The following is a 14,568-nucleotide window of genomic DNA, read 5'->3' on the forward strand; positions in this document are numbered from 1 at the left end:
TATGGGATTTATGGGATTCCTCTTAGAGCAGCTAAAGGCTCGATGGGCCAATGGTCACCTGCTTTGGAAGGAAGTATGGAAAAAAAATGCTGATTCTGTACTTTCTCCGATCAAATCTGCAACATGGAAATAGATTTTTTTATGATTTCATCTGAGGTCACTGCCAGTGTCTGTTAAAGAAATGCAATTAGTAACTGCAATGAATTCTCAGCACGGAGCTTGATTAATGAACAGTAGGATTGATCTGGACTAAGAATGAAGCACAACATGTTAATAATGCAAGAGTATAATTACCAATAGATGCACATCATCTGAATTAATGTGGAATTTATAAAGCACTCTCTTATAATTATTAAGATGAACTAGTGAGTTATACGGGGGGGGGTGTTTAAATAATTAAAGTTTGATTTACAACTCTATGATTACAGTAAAAAGAAATGTGAGCTTTGTTTTGCTCTAAACTACCATAAATATTTGTGTATAATGCAATTTTTCCCTTCAAAAATAGGGGGGGTCACATTATACTCGAGTAAAATTTTAAATTTTTTTTCTGCAGGCAAGCGGCAGCGAGACCTGGGCGGCTGAGGGGAGGGGAAATCGTGAGAGACAACATCACGAATCGCGCAGGTGAGGGGGGGTCATGAGAGATGCCAACGAGACTCGGGCGGGCGAGCGGCCAGAGAGACAGCAGCGCTACTCGGGCGGGTGAGGGGAGTGGGGGTTGTATCATACATGGGGGTAAAATTTTTCCCCTTTTTCCCCTCAAAAATGGGGGGGGGGTTTGCATTATACACGGGTCACATTATACACAAATATTTGCGGTAAGTGACTTCTCTCTCTCTTTAGGATGTGGCGGACATGCCTACCGGTATTTGTCATCATGCTCATCTTCATTCAGCCCTGTGGCATTTCTGCAAAGTCTTTACTCCGTCACATATACAAAAGCCTCAAAATTTCTGTTCCGTCAACAGTCGACGTTGATCCCGGGAAGCCACTTTTTCTCACTCCGTATCTGGAGTCAGGACAAATTGATAAAGGTCAGAGGAAATAATATGTAGAAACAACATGATTTGAAATGGCAAGTTTCTTAACCTCAACCAGCAGATTTAGATTTGTTTCATTCACATCATCTTCCATTTAATTTTTCTAATTAATAATTATTTTGTGTTCTGATGCTTTTAAAACTATAGAATGACAGGTTTAGATATGCAGTTCCAGTTAGTATTTTAATAATAAGGTAAAATGCAGGAGCTGTGTTTTTTTTTTAATGTAATTCATTGCAGTGGCACATTTTAGCTGCTGTCCTAGTTTTCTGAAAGAAAGATGTGGGAAATCTGAAATAAAACTAGAGGATGCTTAAAAAAAACTCTGCATATTCGGCAACATCTGGAGAGAAAAAATATATTGAATTAATGACCTTTCATTTCTGCTTTTCCTTCCACAATGTATCTGGCTAACTGAGGATTTTCCACGGTCTGGTTAGTTCTTTTAAGCAACAACTACAAATTTTTATAACTTAATGCAGGCAAATCTTCTTGGCAAAACAATTCAGATAAAGCCAAGGTGGGCAGGAGAAGTGGACTAGCAGAGAGGTTTCAGGAAAAAAATTCCAGATCTTGGGGCTTTTGCAGTAAGAAGTTCAACGTTCATAATTATATTTGTAAGGCTAGAAGAGATTATACAGGGAATTCAGAATGAGCACATTTGAAAACCAGAATAATTTAAAAAAAACTTTTTCCACCTAAAGTCAATAGGGGGCAGTGACCACAATGTTAATGGGTGAAGAAATCTTGCCACACTGATTAGATGGGCAACAGTGTTTTGGAAGAGCTTAAGTTCATAGATGTTGGAAGGTTTGAGATGAGGAGTTTCTTAAAATTGTCTTCCTTGGTAACAATGGTGCTGACGAGCTTGTCAGTAACAGAAATGGAAATATAACAATGCAGCAAAGAAACCTTTGTTTATTTTATAAGAATATTGAAGAATACTTTGAAAATTATAAGTATTACTTGAATGTAATGTTGAGAAAATGCTTGGTTTGGATAAAATTAATCTGAAATTATAATTTTGCGTTTTTGGGTGAGGATTGTGTTGGGTCTCTCAGTGAATTTGTTTCAAGATATCTGGGGATAGAGTGATTGAAAGTTCCTGTTTATTTACCCTGATAAACTGAGTAGCTAGTATCAGATTGATTCATTTAATTGGTTATCTAGGGAACTATTTGAATTATATATCATGGTCCTAATTCTGGTGGAAATATTGCTCCACTGTAAAGTTGCAACTATTTTAATATTTAAAATATATACAGTGGAGCAGTTGATTGTTCACCTTTATTTTGTCTGATCTGTGGCTCTGACCCATTTCTGTCTAAAGAAAAAGCCCTGCCAGAAAAGGGAATCTTTAATTTTTATTTTCAGTTTCAAATATTTATCTAGATTATTGGAATAAATTCTGCTGTTTTTAACCATCAAAATCCTTTATAACTTTGAATGCATTAATCAGATCTTTTAATCTACTTTGCTCTGTGACAAAAAAAGGCTGAGTTTATCTTTTCTTGTTTTGTAACTTGCAGTGTATGATTCAAATTCTGAAATTCAGTGTCATTATAAGTAATGTAACTTGTACAGCAGCCTTGAATCAGTGACCTAGGATATGGGTTTTTATTCAGGTGTTTTCTAGATGTGTCTTGTTTTACATACTTTGGGGTCAGCTTTTTAACCTTTTTAATACATTGGAAAGTTTTAAATATTGACATTTCAGCAAAGACCGTAATTCTATATTGTGTTGTGTGGAAATATTAATTTTGTTCATGTTTTTCTTCCAGCCAGAAAGCTGAGTTTAGTGGGGCCCCTTGATGGGCCAGTTGTGAAGAGCTACTCAGGATATTTGACAGTCAATAAGACCCATAACAGCAATCTTTTCTTCTGGTTTTTCCCTGCACAGGTAAATATTCATAATCATGTGAATAAAACCAATAGCTGTTCTTAGAAAGGTACTAAAAGAGTGTAAAAATTATGTTTTTTGGTTTTAGTTTGACAAACAATAGCAATTGAAAGAGTTCTAAAAGTTAACGAGGGAAGAATTAAAAATATTGTATTGGCATTTTCTTTGGTTACCAGATACATTACAGAGTTCTTTCAGAGCCAGCAAAATAGCTATATTGAAACTTTTAAAACAGGGAAGTTGGAGTCAAAAGAAAAATCAACACTTTGCCTGTCATGTCCATGCAGAGCTCACATCATGCATCAATTGCAGATCAAATGTGCACTATTATTTTTTATAGTAATATCGTAAGATGGTTTTAATATGTATGATTGCACTAATGATGCTGTGGTAAGACACCAAATTTCATAACTTGTTCATGACAATAAATCCTAATTCTGTTTTTAAAACAAAGTTACCGGATTTGTATCAAAGCTTCGAATAATGAAAGGTTATTTCGTCTGCACCTTGTTAAATCACAAACTTTTGCAGATCTTTAGTTTTTCTTCTCCATAGCATGTAACATTTTCTTTCTTTTTCAAAAATTGAATACATTGATAAGAATTTTTTAATGTAAATTAAGAAATAGGGACATATAAACAAGGGAGATTGCAAATACCAAATTTTGAAAATGATTGTAGATTCTTGTTGGATTTTTATAAGGTAGGAGAAAACCAGCTTGGCTTCAGATGGAACTATGTAAACCAGGGGATATGTTCCAGGACATTTACTCCATAAGTGGAATGAGAAATTGGTGCAACATAATTTACCAATACTACACCATTATGTTAAAAATATGGAATAGCATACATTTAGAGCAAAAGTTACTAAACTACCAAATACCAAATATGTTGCTAAAACAAAACCTTTCACAATGAATAATGTATATTTTCAGGAATGGTCAAGAAAAGGAATTATAAGAATTAAAAAAAAATGTTTTCTGGGAAATAACCTACTGACATTTGAACAGCTGAAAGATAAATATGGAATATCACATGGCTCAATATTTTCATATTATCAATTAAAAACATTTTTTTTAAAATGCTGGGAAATGATCTAAGACAACCTGAAGGTAATAGCTTTGAATATATAATCACAGACACTATGAATTAATAAGTTTATTACAAATATGTAGATTAAATTACAAGACAAAGGAAAAGTTGAGGCAATTTTCAGACCCAAATGCCATTGGGAAAATGACTTAAACATACAAATAAATAATGAAATTTGGAAGTAATTATGTGTGGGCACCATGACAAATACAATAAATGCTTGGTATTGAATGATACAACATAATTGGCTTCACAGACTATATGTTACAACTCAAAAGTTTTTTAAAAATGGAATCTGACATTATCTGATAAATGTTTTCGCTGTAAACAAGAAGTTGGTACAACGATACATTCATTTTGGACATGTGCAAAAGTGAAACCCTTTTGGGAGGATTTAAACTCAATACTAGATCAAATTACAAAAAACAAAATGCCAAAGGACCCAAACATTTTTCTGTTAAGCTATATAAAAGACAAAGAGTAAAAATTAAATTTAAACAGATTCCAAAAACGATTTATCAAGATTGCATTAGCGGCAGCTAAAAAGTGCATATTGATAACTTGGAAAATGGAAACACACCTGAAAATACAGCAGTGGCTCACAGAAATGAACAAATGTATTCCATTAGAGAAAATTACTTGTAACTTAAGAGACAATTATGCACAATATGTACAAATTTGGAACCCATATATAAAATTTATTGGTAACTGCAACGTTGGGCCTCCAACTCTTAACTCTAAACAAAAAAAAAGTATACATAAGAAAAAAGTGAATCACACAATATGTAAATGACACATTCCCTGTTCTTGGAAAAACAATTTGTGCATCAACAAAAAAAATCTTCCTATAGCCTACAGCCTGGCAAATTTATCTAAAACAAAGCCTATTTTAGATGTTGAATACCTAATATTCCACACTGGGGAAAAAAAACAATTTTAAATCATAAAATACTGTATAGTGCTAGCCAAAGCATCCATCAGTTGTTGCGTTATAACCAATAACAACAGTCACACCAACACCACCGTGAGGTGAATTGTGAAACTACAGTACCAAGAGGGCATAAGTTGAGAGAAAGGGGGTAAAACTTTAGCAGAAACATTAGAGGATGCTTTTTCACTCAGAGAGTGGTGGCAGAATAGCATGATCTTTCAGAGGAGATAGTTGCAGCAGGGTCCCTTCTGTCATTTAAGAGAAGGTTGGATGTGTACATTGATGTGAGGTATATGGGCGGAGAGCAGGAGGAGGGAGCTAATAGAATTGTTCAAGAGAACTGGCACGGGCCGACATGGCCTGTTTCCGCTCTGTAAATGGTTATATGGTTATAAGTGACTACATAAAGGTATTTTCATTCAATTGAGTATTGCCATCGTAACTTCGAAAAATTGTACATCAGATCATCGTATGTAGAGGAGCATCTGTATATTGGTTAAGAGTAAACCAGTAGTTGAAGTATTTTCAAATATTAGGGGATTTTCAAAACCATTCAAAAAGGTATTAAATAAAGTCTTGTGGTTTTGGAGGTACAGGTATACACTGCTTTACGAATACTCACTTTACGCAACTTCGCTTTTATGAAGAAACCTGTGTTCGTTTTTACAAAAGAATTTTTGCTTTTACAAAAGCAGTGACCCGTTATAGAGGCTGTATGTGCACCCCGAGCAACTCTTCCTCTCTCTCCGACATCCCAGTCTCCTGTTCCTCCCACCACCCCAACCTCTGAAGACTCAGTCTAATTACACTGCACATTCATTATTTCTACTTTATAGGCTGTGTATTAATCATATTAATCATTCATGCTTTAAATAAATATTAGTGTTATTTTAGGTTTTATGTGTGATTTGGTTGGTTACTTTTTGCGTCTGGGAACGCTCAAAAAATTTTCCCATAGAAATCGATGGTAATCGCATCTTCACTTTACACTAGTGATTCCCAAAGTGGGTGTTGTCACCCACTTTGGGCGATGAAACGATCCAAGGGAGCGGTGAGGAAAAAGAGGTATTCCAAACCTTCAGTCTTATTATTCAGTCTGCTGCAAAGTTTAATGAAGAAGCCAGTGCTGTAATTTTCTGGGCAGACTCAGGGTGGCAGTAGTGAGCAAAATAAATGGCGGCAAGGTGTTCTCATGAGAGCTGGTCTCTGTGTCCATCATGTTGTACTGGCATCACTACCCCCTGCTCAGCGCCACCACCAACTCCCCCAGCCCGGTCAGTGCTGCCACCAACCTCCCCCCACCCCATTCAGTGCCGCCACCAAACAACACCCCCCACCCCGGTCAGTGCCATTGTATGGGGAGGTGCTTGGGATGTGGCCTGGAGGCCAAAAAAGTTGGGAACCACTGCTTTACACCATTTTGGCACAGCTCGTCATTCATAAAGGAAGATTCCAAATCACTGTGGCTATAACTGGGGAAGTCAAATAGAGTGAAGAGGCTGTGCAGGGCCTTGATGACTGTAGCAGCATTCATGTCCAAGCAGGGGATGGGAGACGGGAGTATTCGTTGATGATATTAAGGAAGTGTATGGTATGGTCAGTGCAGGGAAGGGGTCTTTTAAAGTTGACAGTCGCTTGAAGGGGCGAGTGACTTTAATAAGTTGTGGTCTGTCTAGCTGGTAGAAGTGTGGCTTACACTCAGCACAAACCTGGCAGTTCTTTGTCATAGTCCTGATCTCGTTTACACCAGGTTGAGTGCTTTGACGAAGTGAAAGAACTTGGTAACTCTGGGTGACAGAGATCAATATGGAGGTCTTGCAGTCCGTCAATCTGTGGCACAAGTCCCACAGGACAGGGCATCTGGTGGATTGCTAAGTTTTCCCAGCCGGTAGAGGATGTCATAGTTATTTTCCACCGCAGTATTTTATTGTTTTTGATTTTTGCCCCACAGCTGATAGTTGAACATGAACACGACAGTGTGTTGATCAATGAATCTCTTACTGGCCAGTTAATGGTGCCAATGCCGTACAGCTTTGACAATGGCTTGGGTCTCTTTTTCGACTGAGGAGTGTTGAATCTTGGGGCCCTACAGGGTGTGTGGGGGGAAAAAAATGTGACGGGCCTGCCAACCTGATTAATGGTGACTGCCAGGGCAAAGTCTGATGGATCGCTTTTCACCTGAAAGGGGGTGGATTCGTTCACAGCATGCATTGGGGCCTTGGGGATGTCAGACTTTATGCAGTTGAAGCCTGCATGAGCCTCCTCTGGCAGGGGAAGGATGTAGCTTTGATAAGGGGGTGGGTCTTGCCCACATAATTGGGCACCCACTGAACATAATAGGAGAAAAACAAGGTACCCCTTCAGGGCCTTTAGGCTGTGTGGGAGGGGAAGCTCCAGGAGTGGTTGCATGTGGTCTGGGCCAATGATGCCATTCTCCATGACACAGCCAAGGATGGCCAGGCGAGTTGTGCGGAACACACACTTGCCTCGTGGTACGTCAGATTAAGAAGCTTGGCTGCCTTAAGAAATCTCTGGAGATTAGTATCATGGTCCTGCAGGTCATGGCCGCAGAAGGTGACATTGTTGAGATACAGGAAGGTAGGCCGCAACTCGTACTGATCCACCATATGGTCCATCTCCTGCCGGAAGACCGAGATGCAGTTCGTGACACCAAAGGGGACCCGCAGGAAGTACCGCCTCGAATGTCGTATACTGATGGTCCTCTGGGTGGGTGGGTAGCTGATGATATCCTGACTTTGTTGATGGTCAAGAAGACCTGATACTGGGCTATTTAGATGACCATGTTGGTGATTCGCGGGAGGGGGAGATGTGTCCAATTAAGTGTATCTACTGATGGTCTGACTGTAGTCAATGACCATTCTATTCCTTTCCCCATTCTGCACTATCCAAGGGCTATTGCTGGCTTCAATGACCCCCTCCTTGAGTAAGTGCTGTAACTCCGCCGGGATGAAGGCCCTGTCCCCGACGCTGTACTGACTGCTTTTAGTGGCGACGGGTTTGCAATTGGGGGGTGAGGTTGGCGAATAGCGATGGAGGGGGGACTTTAAGCATGGAGAACCCGCAGGTCATGCATGGTGAGTGGTTTGGTTGGTGGACATATACGGCAGGGGTTGGCTGTCAAATTGCTGGTTACAAACGGTGAGAAGTGGATGGGGCCCTTCAAACGCCATAGTTATGCTTTTAAGGTGAAATTGAAAATCAAACCCCAACAGTACAGCAGCACAGAGCTGTGACATTACCATCAGTTTAAAGTTCTCATATACAGTACCCCGCACCGTTAAAGTCACAATACAGAAACCTCAAACGTTCGATGTATACGACTTGGATGCCAAGGAGACCTTCTGGTTCACCAGCAGTACTGTGAGAAAGAGGTTCTGCACTATGTCCTGATGTATAAAACTCTGTTTCGCTATCGAACAAGCAACTCATGTGGCCGTTTATCTTGATGTCCATCATCGACCTGCTGAGTTGGCATGGAGTGTCCTGGTTGAGGGTGATGGAGGCTAGGGTCGAGTTGCTGCACGTCGCCACAGTAGAAGGTGGTGACATCCAAGATGGCAGCCCCCAGGGCCTGCACGCGGAGTTGCTGGATCCGGAAGATGGTGGCTTCGTTGGCCTACACGCAGCGCTGCTGGGTCCTGAAGGTGGTGTCCAAGATGGTGGCTGCCGTGGATTGCACATGGCGCTGCTGGCCCTGGGCGATGGTGGTGTTGTGGAAGACTACCCCCGAGATCCTCACATGATGCTGCGAGGAAATGGTTTGGATTTGCACACCTTTCTGCAGCTAGAGCGGATCAAATCCTTCACTGGGCAGCATTTCCTCTGATGCTTGTGCAGACTGCAGAAGTAGCACTTTGGAGGTTCCGGGAACACCGCAGCTGTGATCAGGTCATTACCAGAGCCGGTCAAGAATGTTGGGAGGGTTTTGCGGAGCGCTGCTGCTGTAGTCTGGTCGTTAGTGGCGGGTTGGTGGCGCGTCGCAGGATGGCTGCGATGGGGTGACCCTGAAGTGCCTGTGTTGTCAATCAGGTAGGCTTCCATGTTCTGGAGATCCATTTCCAGTGTACCTGCCAGCTCAACTGCTCTCTGCAGACTGAATTCCCCTTGCTCCAAAAGTCTCGGTTGTATGTAATTCGATCTGATCCCCATGACAGGCATCCCGGATCATGTCCTCTGTATACTCCACAATGGACACAGTTTGGCATTCACAGGCCCTGCTGAGTGCTTGCAGGGCCTGGAGATATTCAGTGTTTGACTCACTGGGTTGTTGCTTTCTGGTCACTAGAAGGTGTCTAGCATAGACAATATTGATCTTACGCAGGTAAGTCCTGATATGTTGCGATATCCCTGTTCATGGAGTACACTAGGGTGCCAAACCAGGAGTCCAGTACTTGCAGTTTTTCAGTCTCTGATCGCACGATGGTAGAGGAGGCCTGCAGGAATACTTCAAAACAGCGCAGTCAGAGTTTGAAGCGGGTTGATGCCTCAGGTGATTGAGAGTCGATTTCCAGTTTTTCTGGTTTGAGGGTCCATTCCATTGTAGGTAAACTCAAGTGAATTAAATTAATGCACCATCATTCACTCAGGAGACTATGGTGGAGAAACCAATAGGCTTTAATTCACTTAAGAACATGGCTTATCCCGACTGTTCGACTGTCTTGCACTGAGTTGCAGGAGGCTGTGGAACAGCCATCATTATACAGGAACCTGTGGGGAAGGGCCTCAGGTGCAACCGGCCAATAGGCATGCTTGACCAGTTAATTATACATATTGGTTTTACATCTCTCTCTCTCTCACATCCACCATCAATAATCAGAAAAGACTGGAGTTGTGAAACTGTCTGAGTTTCATTAATTGTAAACTAACAGCCATCAACCTCATTGACTGATTGAGGCAGAGAGGAATGGGAGGCATGCAAGGGGCTATGGGTAGGATCAATTTCAGGAGGCGTGTCCAGCTGGCAGCAGCCAATCATAGCATAACAATGGTTTACCACACTCTCCCTCTCTCTGTCTTTCCCTCTCTGTCTCCTCTGTCTGTGTGTTCTTCTCTCTGCCACTCTCTTTCTCTGTCTTTCCTCTCTCACCCTTACAAACAAACCCATTTCCTTCTATTTAGGGAAAGAAAGCATTCCTGCATATTTAGTATTTTGCAGTGAATAAATTACTTCTGAATCTTTGCTTTGTCATGGAGATGAGTAGATCAGCTAAATGACACACACAAAAAGTAAAAACTATGGTCGGTGTGCTGTGCAGCGAACGAAAGAATAAAACCACACAAAAGCTGTGAGTGAGTTGAACCAACCAACTGACTACTGGAACTCTCCAAGAACTTATCAGAACAACTCCATGATCCTTTGCGCTCCCCCCCACTGGGAGTGACATCAGCCCTATGTGAACCTGCATCTCCAAGACCCGGTTCGCTTGCTTATCAGTGCAACCTGCCCCCCTTCCCCCACCCCCCCCCCCCCCCCCCCAGAACCAGTGTTCAGAGGTTCCGAGTCCACAGTTCATAAACAGTTCGAATGTTTGGAAGTCCAACCCCTCCACCACGGGGCTGGAACAGTTACTGGTTGGTCAGGGTCAGGAGGTGCCGGTTTGAGGCAGTCGATCATGAGCATTTTCTGCCTACCCCCCAATGTCCAAAAGACACATAGTCCCGTTGTGTCATAACCCCTTGTATGGACCTTCTTATGGGCACTGAAGGAGCGTCTGGTGCATATTCACCGTCTTCGAGATCCTTTGGGACATAGGATAGATCTGGACTGTGGTGTAATGTTGGGACAGGGTCCAGGGTGCCCATCTTCTCTTGAAGCCACATTAGCAGGGCTGTAGGCATTTCCTCCTGGTTGCAAACCGCTAGCGCAAACTCTCCCTGGACTGTCCGTGAGGCCCCATAGATGAGCTCAGTGGAGGACATGGCCAAATACTCCTTTGGCACTGTGCTAATGTCAAGGATCACCCAAGGTAGCTCTTTGACCTATTCCGGGACTCAGAGCCACGTCAGGAGGGCCATCTTCAAATGCCAATGGAACATTTCCACCAGGCCGTTAGAATGTGGATGCTAGGCTGTGGTGTAATATAACTGGGAGCTGTGCCAGTGCTGGATGTGAACTATGCCCCCCCCTCCCCCCCCCATCCGACATGATATTGGAAGGTTAAAAAGGGCTATCTATTTGGTGATGAGGGCCCTGGCACAAGGTGTTGTGAAATATCCGAGAGCAGGAGAGGTTCCGGGCATCTTGTGAAGCTGTCCACCATTGCTGGAAAGTGGCAGTGGCCCGACAACGTCCACATGGATGTGGTTAAAATCATCTCTGTGTAGGAGGGAAGTACTGAAGAGGGGCTTTCATGTGCCTCTGCACCTTGGATGTCAGACAGTGCAGGCAAGTTCTGGTCCTGTGGCTGACCTGTTTACGTAGACAAGACCACATGAATCTGTCTGCGACCAGTTGAGTTGCCGCCCGGATGGATGGGTGGGCCAACCCATGCAGCGCGTGAAAGACAAGGCAGGAATGATGGGCCGGTGGAGACGTCACAGAGAAGTGTGGTTTCAGTTGGCCCAAAATGTACATCTTCCAGCTGTAGCCCTGAGACTGCAGTGCGGTAGGCTGGTATCTCACCATCATGCCACTGGGCTGCTATGAGTGCTGTTGAGTCAATTCTGGGAGATAGGAAGTGCACAGACAGGATGGATGTATGGGATAGAGTGTCAGCCATGGGGTTGTTCTTGCTGGAAATGTGCTTGATAGCTGTTGTGTACTCTGAGGTATAAGAAAGGTGACACTGCTGCTTTGCCGACTATGGGTCCGACACTTGGCGAAGGCAAAAGTGAGGGGCTTGTGATTGGTGAAGACTGACATCCCATCCTTCGAAGAAATAGGGGAAATGGTGTATGGCAAAGTAGAGGGCTAGCAACTCCCTGTCAAACACACTATAGTTCTGCTCCAGGGGCCGCAGGTGTCTGCTGAAGAAAGTGAATGGTCTCCAATGTCCAACAACCAGCTACTCCTGGATGTCGTTGACAGCAGACTTGGATGTGGCGACTGTGAGGGCAGTGGGCACATCAACGTGTGGATGCACCAGAATGGGAGGCATTGATCAAAGAGTATTTGGCCTGGTTAAGAGATGCCAAAGATTCTGTGTCCCAGCTGAGTTCTTTGGTCTGACCAGACAGCAGCTTGTAAAGAGGTCCCATGATCCTGGCAGCTGACGGCAGGAACTGATGGTACATGTTGACCATCCCAACGAGCTCCTGCAAACTTTTGATTGTAGTTGGCTTGGGGAACTTACGAATGGCCTCAACCTTTGACAGAAGAGGGTCCCTCTCTTATCTATCAATGTGGTGTCCAAGGAAATCGATGGCTATCAGGCCGAACTGACATTTCGCTGGGTTGATGGCTCGGCCGTAGTTGCTGGCAGAGCATCTGTAGATGAGTTAGATGCTCCTGTCATGAAAGACTGGTGATGAGGATGTCGTTTAGGTAGATAAAAACAAAATCCAGGCCGTACCCCACCAAATCTATAATTCTCTGGAAAGTGTTCACTGCGTTTTTGAGGCTGAATGACATGTGGAAAAACTTGAAAAGGCTGAACGGAGTGATGAGTGCTGTCTTGGGATGTTGCTGGGGTGCATGGGGATGTGGTGATACCCCCATACCAAGTCCATTTTTGAGAACATCCTTGCTCTTTATAGATTGGCCATGAAATCCTGGATGTGGGGAGTTGGGTACTGGTCGGCTGCCATGGCATCATTCACCTGGATAGTTCCCATAAGGTCTCCATCCTCCAGAATACTGGCACCATGTATAGGGGAGAGGCCAATGGACTGAGGTGGGGGGCCGGGAACTTGGGTTCTTGAAGGGTGAAGGTCTGGAAGGTCCTGGCATTGACCAGACGGTGCTATTTCAGGTCCACCAGTATGCAGAACGAATCCTGCACCCAACAGGGGCTGACACAAGTCAGCCAAAGTGAAGTCCAGGTAAAACGGCAGGAGCTGAATTTGAACACAATGGTTCTCATCCCGTATACAAACATAGAAACATAGAAGATAGGATCAGGAGTAGGTCATTCGACCCTTCGAGCCTGCTCCGCCATTCAACAAGATCATGGCTGATCTTAAAGTTCAGTACCCTGTCCCCGCCTTCTCTCCGTAACCTTTAATACCCTTATACTGAAGAAATATATCTAATTCCCTCAAATATATTTAATGAACCTGCCTCTTCTGCCCTCTGTGGCAATGAATTCCACAGATTCACCACCCTCTGGGTAAAGAAATTCCTCCTCATCTCGGTCCTAAATGGTTTGCCTATTATCCTCAAACCATGGCCCCAGGTTCTGGATTTTCCCATCATTGGAAACATCCCATCTGCATCCATTCTGTCCAGTCCTGCCAGAATTTTATATGTCTCTATGAGATCCCCTCTCAATCTTCTAAACTCCAGCGAGTACAATCCCAATTTGCGCAATCTTTCCTCATAAGTCATTCCTGCCATTCCAGGTATCAGCCTGGTGAATCGCCTCTGCACTCCCTCCATTGCAAGAACATCCTTCCTTAGATAAGGTGACCAAAACTGCACACAATACTCCAGGTGTGGTCTCACCAAGGCCCTGTACAGCTGCAGTAAGGTATCCTTGTTCCTATACTCAAACCCTCTTGATATGAAGGCCAACATACCATTTGCCTTTTTAACCGCCTGCTGTACCTGCATGCTCGCCTTCAGAGACTGGTGTACAAGTACCCCTAGGTCTCTCTGCACTTCCCCATCTCTTAATCTATTGACATTCAAATAGTAATCTGCCCTCCGGTTTGTATTACCAAAGTGGATAACCTCACATTTATCCACATTGTAGTTCATTTGCCATGTATCTGCCCAGTCCCTCAATTTATCCAAATCACACTGGAGCTTCTTGACCCCACTCTTCCATGCACACAACCCCTCCTAGCTTAGTGTCATCTGCAAATTTGGAGATATTACATCCAATCCCCTCATCCAGATCATTAATGTAAATTGTGAACAGCTGGGGTCCCAGTACAGATCCCTGTGGCACCCCACTGGTCACCGCCTGCCACTCAGAAAATGAGCCATTTATCCCAACTCTCTGTCTTCTACCTGCCAGCCACTTCTCAATCCACGTCAATACTTTCCCCCAATCCCATGAGCCTTGATTTTGTAAGCCAGTTGTTTATGCGGGACCTTATCGAAGGCCTTTTGGAAGTCCAGGTACACCACATCCACTGGCTCTCCCCCATCTATTTTACCTGTCACCATCTCAAAGAATTCCAATAAATTTGTCAAGCACGATTTACCTTTTGTAAATCCATGTTGACTCCGTCCGATCCCTTCTCTGCTAGTCATATGCTCCGCTATTACATCTTTAATAATGGATTCCATCATTTTTCCCACTACTGATGTAAGGCTCACCGGCCTTTAATTCCCCGCTTTTTCTCTACCCCCCTTTTTAAATAGTGGGGTAACATTAGCTACCCTCCAATCCATGGGTACTGATCCTGAGTCTATCGAGTTCTGGAAAATAATTCTTAAAGCATCTGCTATCTGAATGGCCACTTCCTTAAGTACCC

General features: G+C 43.3%; 2 protein-coding genes across 10 annotated transcripts in view; one reads left to right on the forward strand and one right to left on the reverse strand.

Moving 5' to 3' along the window:
* Positions 1 to 14,568, forward strand: part of cpvl (carboxypeptidase vitellogenic like) — a 129,906-nt gene that overhangs the window by 18,387 nt on the left and 96,951 nt on the right. For both annotated transcript variants that reach the window (XM_069914084.1, XM_069914085.1), the window contains exons 2-4: positions 557 to 627; positions 847 to 1,037; positions 2,825 to 2,943. In XM_069914084.1, the coding sequence (XP_069770185.1) occupies positions 848 to 1,037; positions 2,825 to 2,943 (309 nt within the window). In that variant the 5' untranslated portion in view covers positions 557 to 627; position 847. The remainder of the gene's footprint in view (positions 1 to 556; positions 628 to 846; positions 1,038 to 2,824; positions 2,944 to 14,568) is intronic.
* The window catches only part of LOC138751596 (uncharacterized), a 31,864-nt gene that overhangs the window by 10,624 nt on the left and 6,672 nt on the right, over positions 1 to 14,568 (reverse strand). For all 8 annotated transcript variants that reach the window (XM_069914093.1, XM_069914087.1, XM_069914090.1 and 5 more), the window contains one exon: positions 867 to 1,012. The gene's annotated coding sequence lies outside the window, so the exon portion shown is untranslated. The remainder of the gene's footprint in view (positions 1 to 866; positions 1,013 to 14,568) is intronic.

The sequence above is a fragment of the Narcine bancroftii genome, chromosome 1 (assembly GCF_036971445.1).
Source record: "Narcine bancroftii isolate sNarBan1 chromosome 1, sNarBan1.hap1, whole genome shotgun sequence".
Lineage (NCBI taxonomy): Eukaryota > Metazoa > Chordata > Chondrichthyes > Torpediniformes > Narcinidae > Narcine > Narcine bancroftii.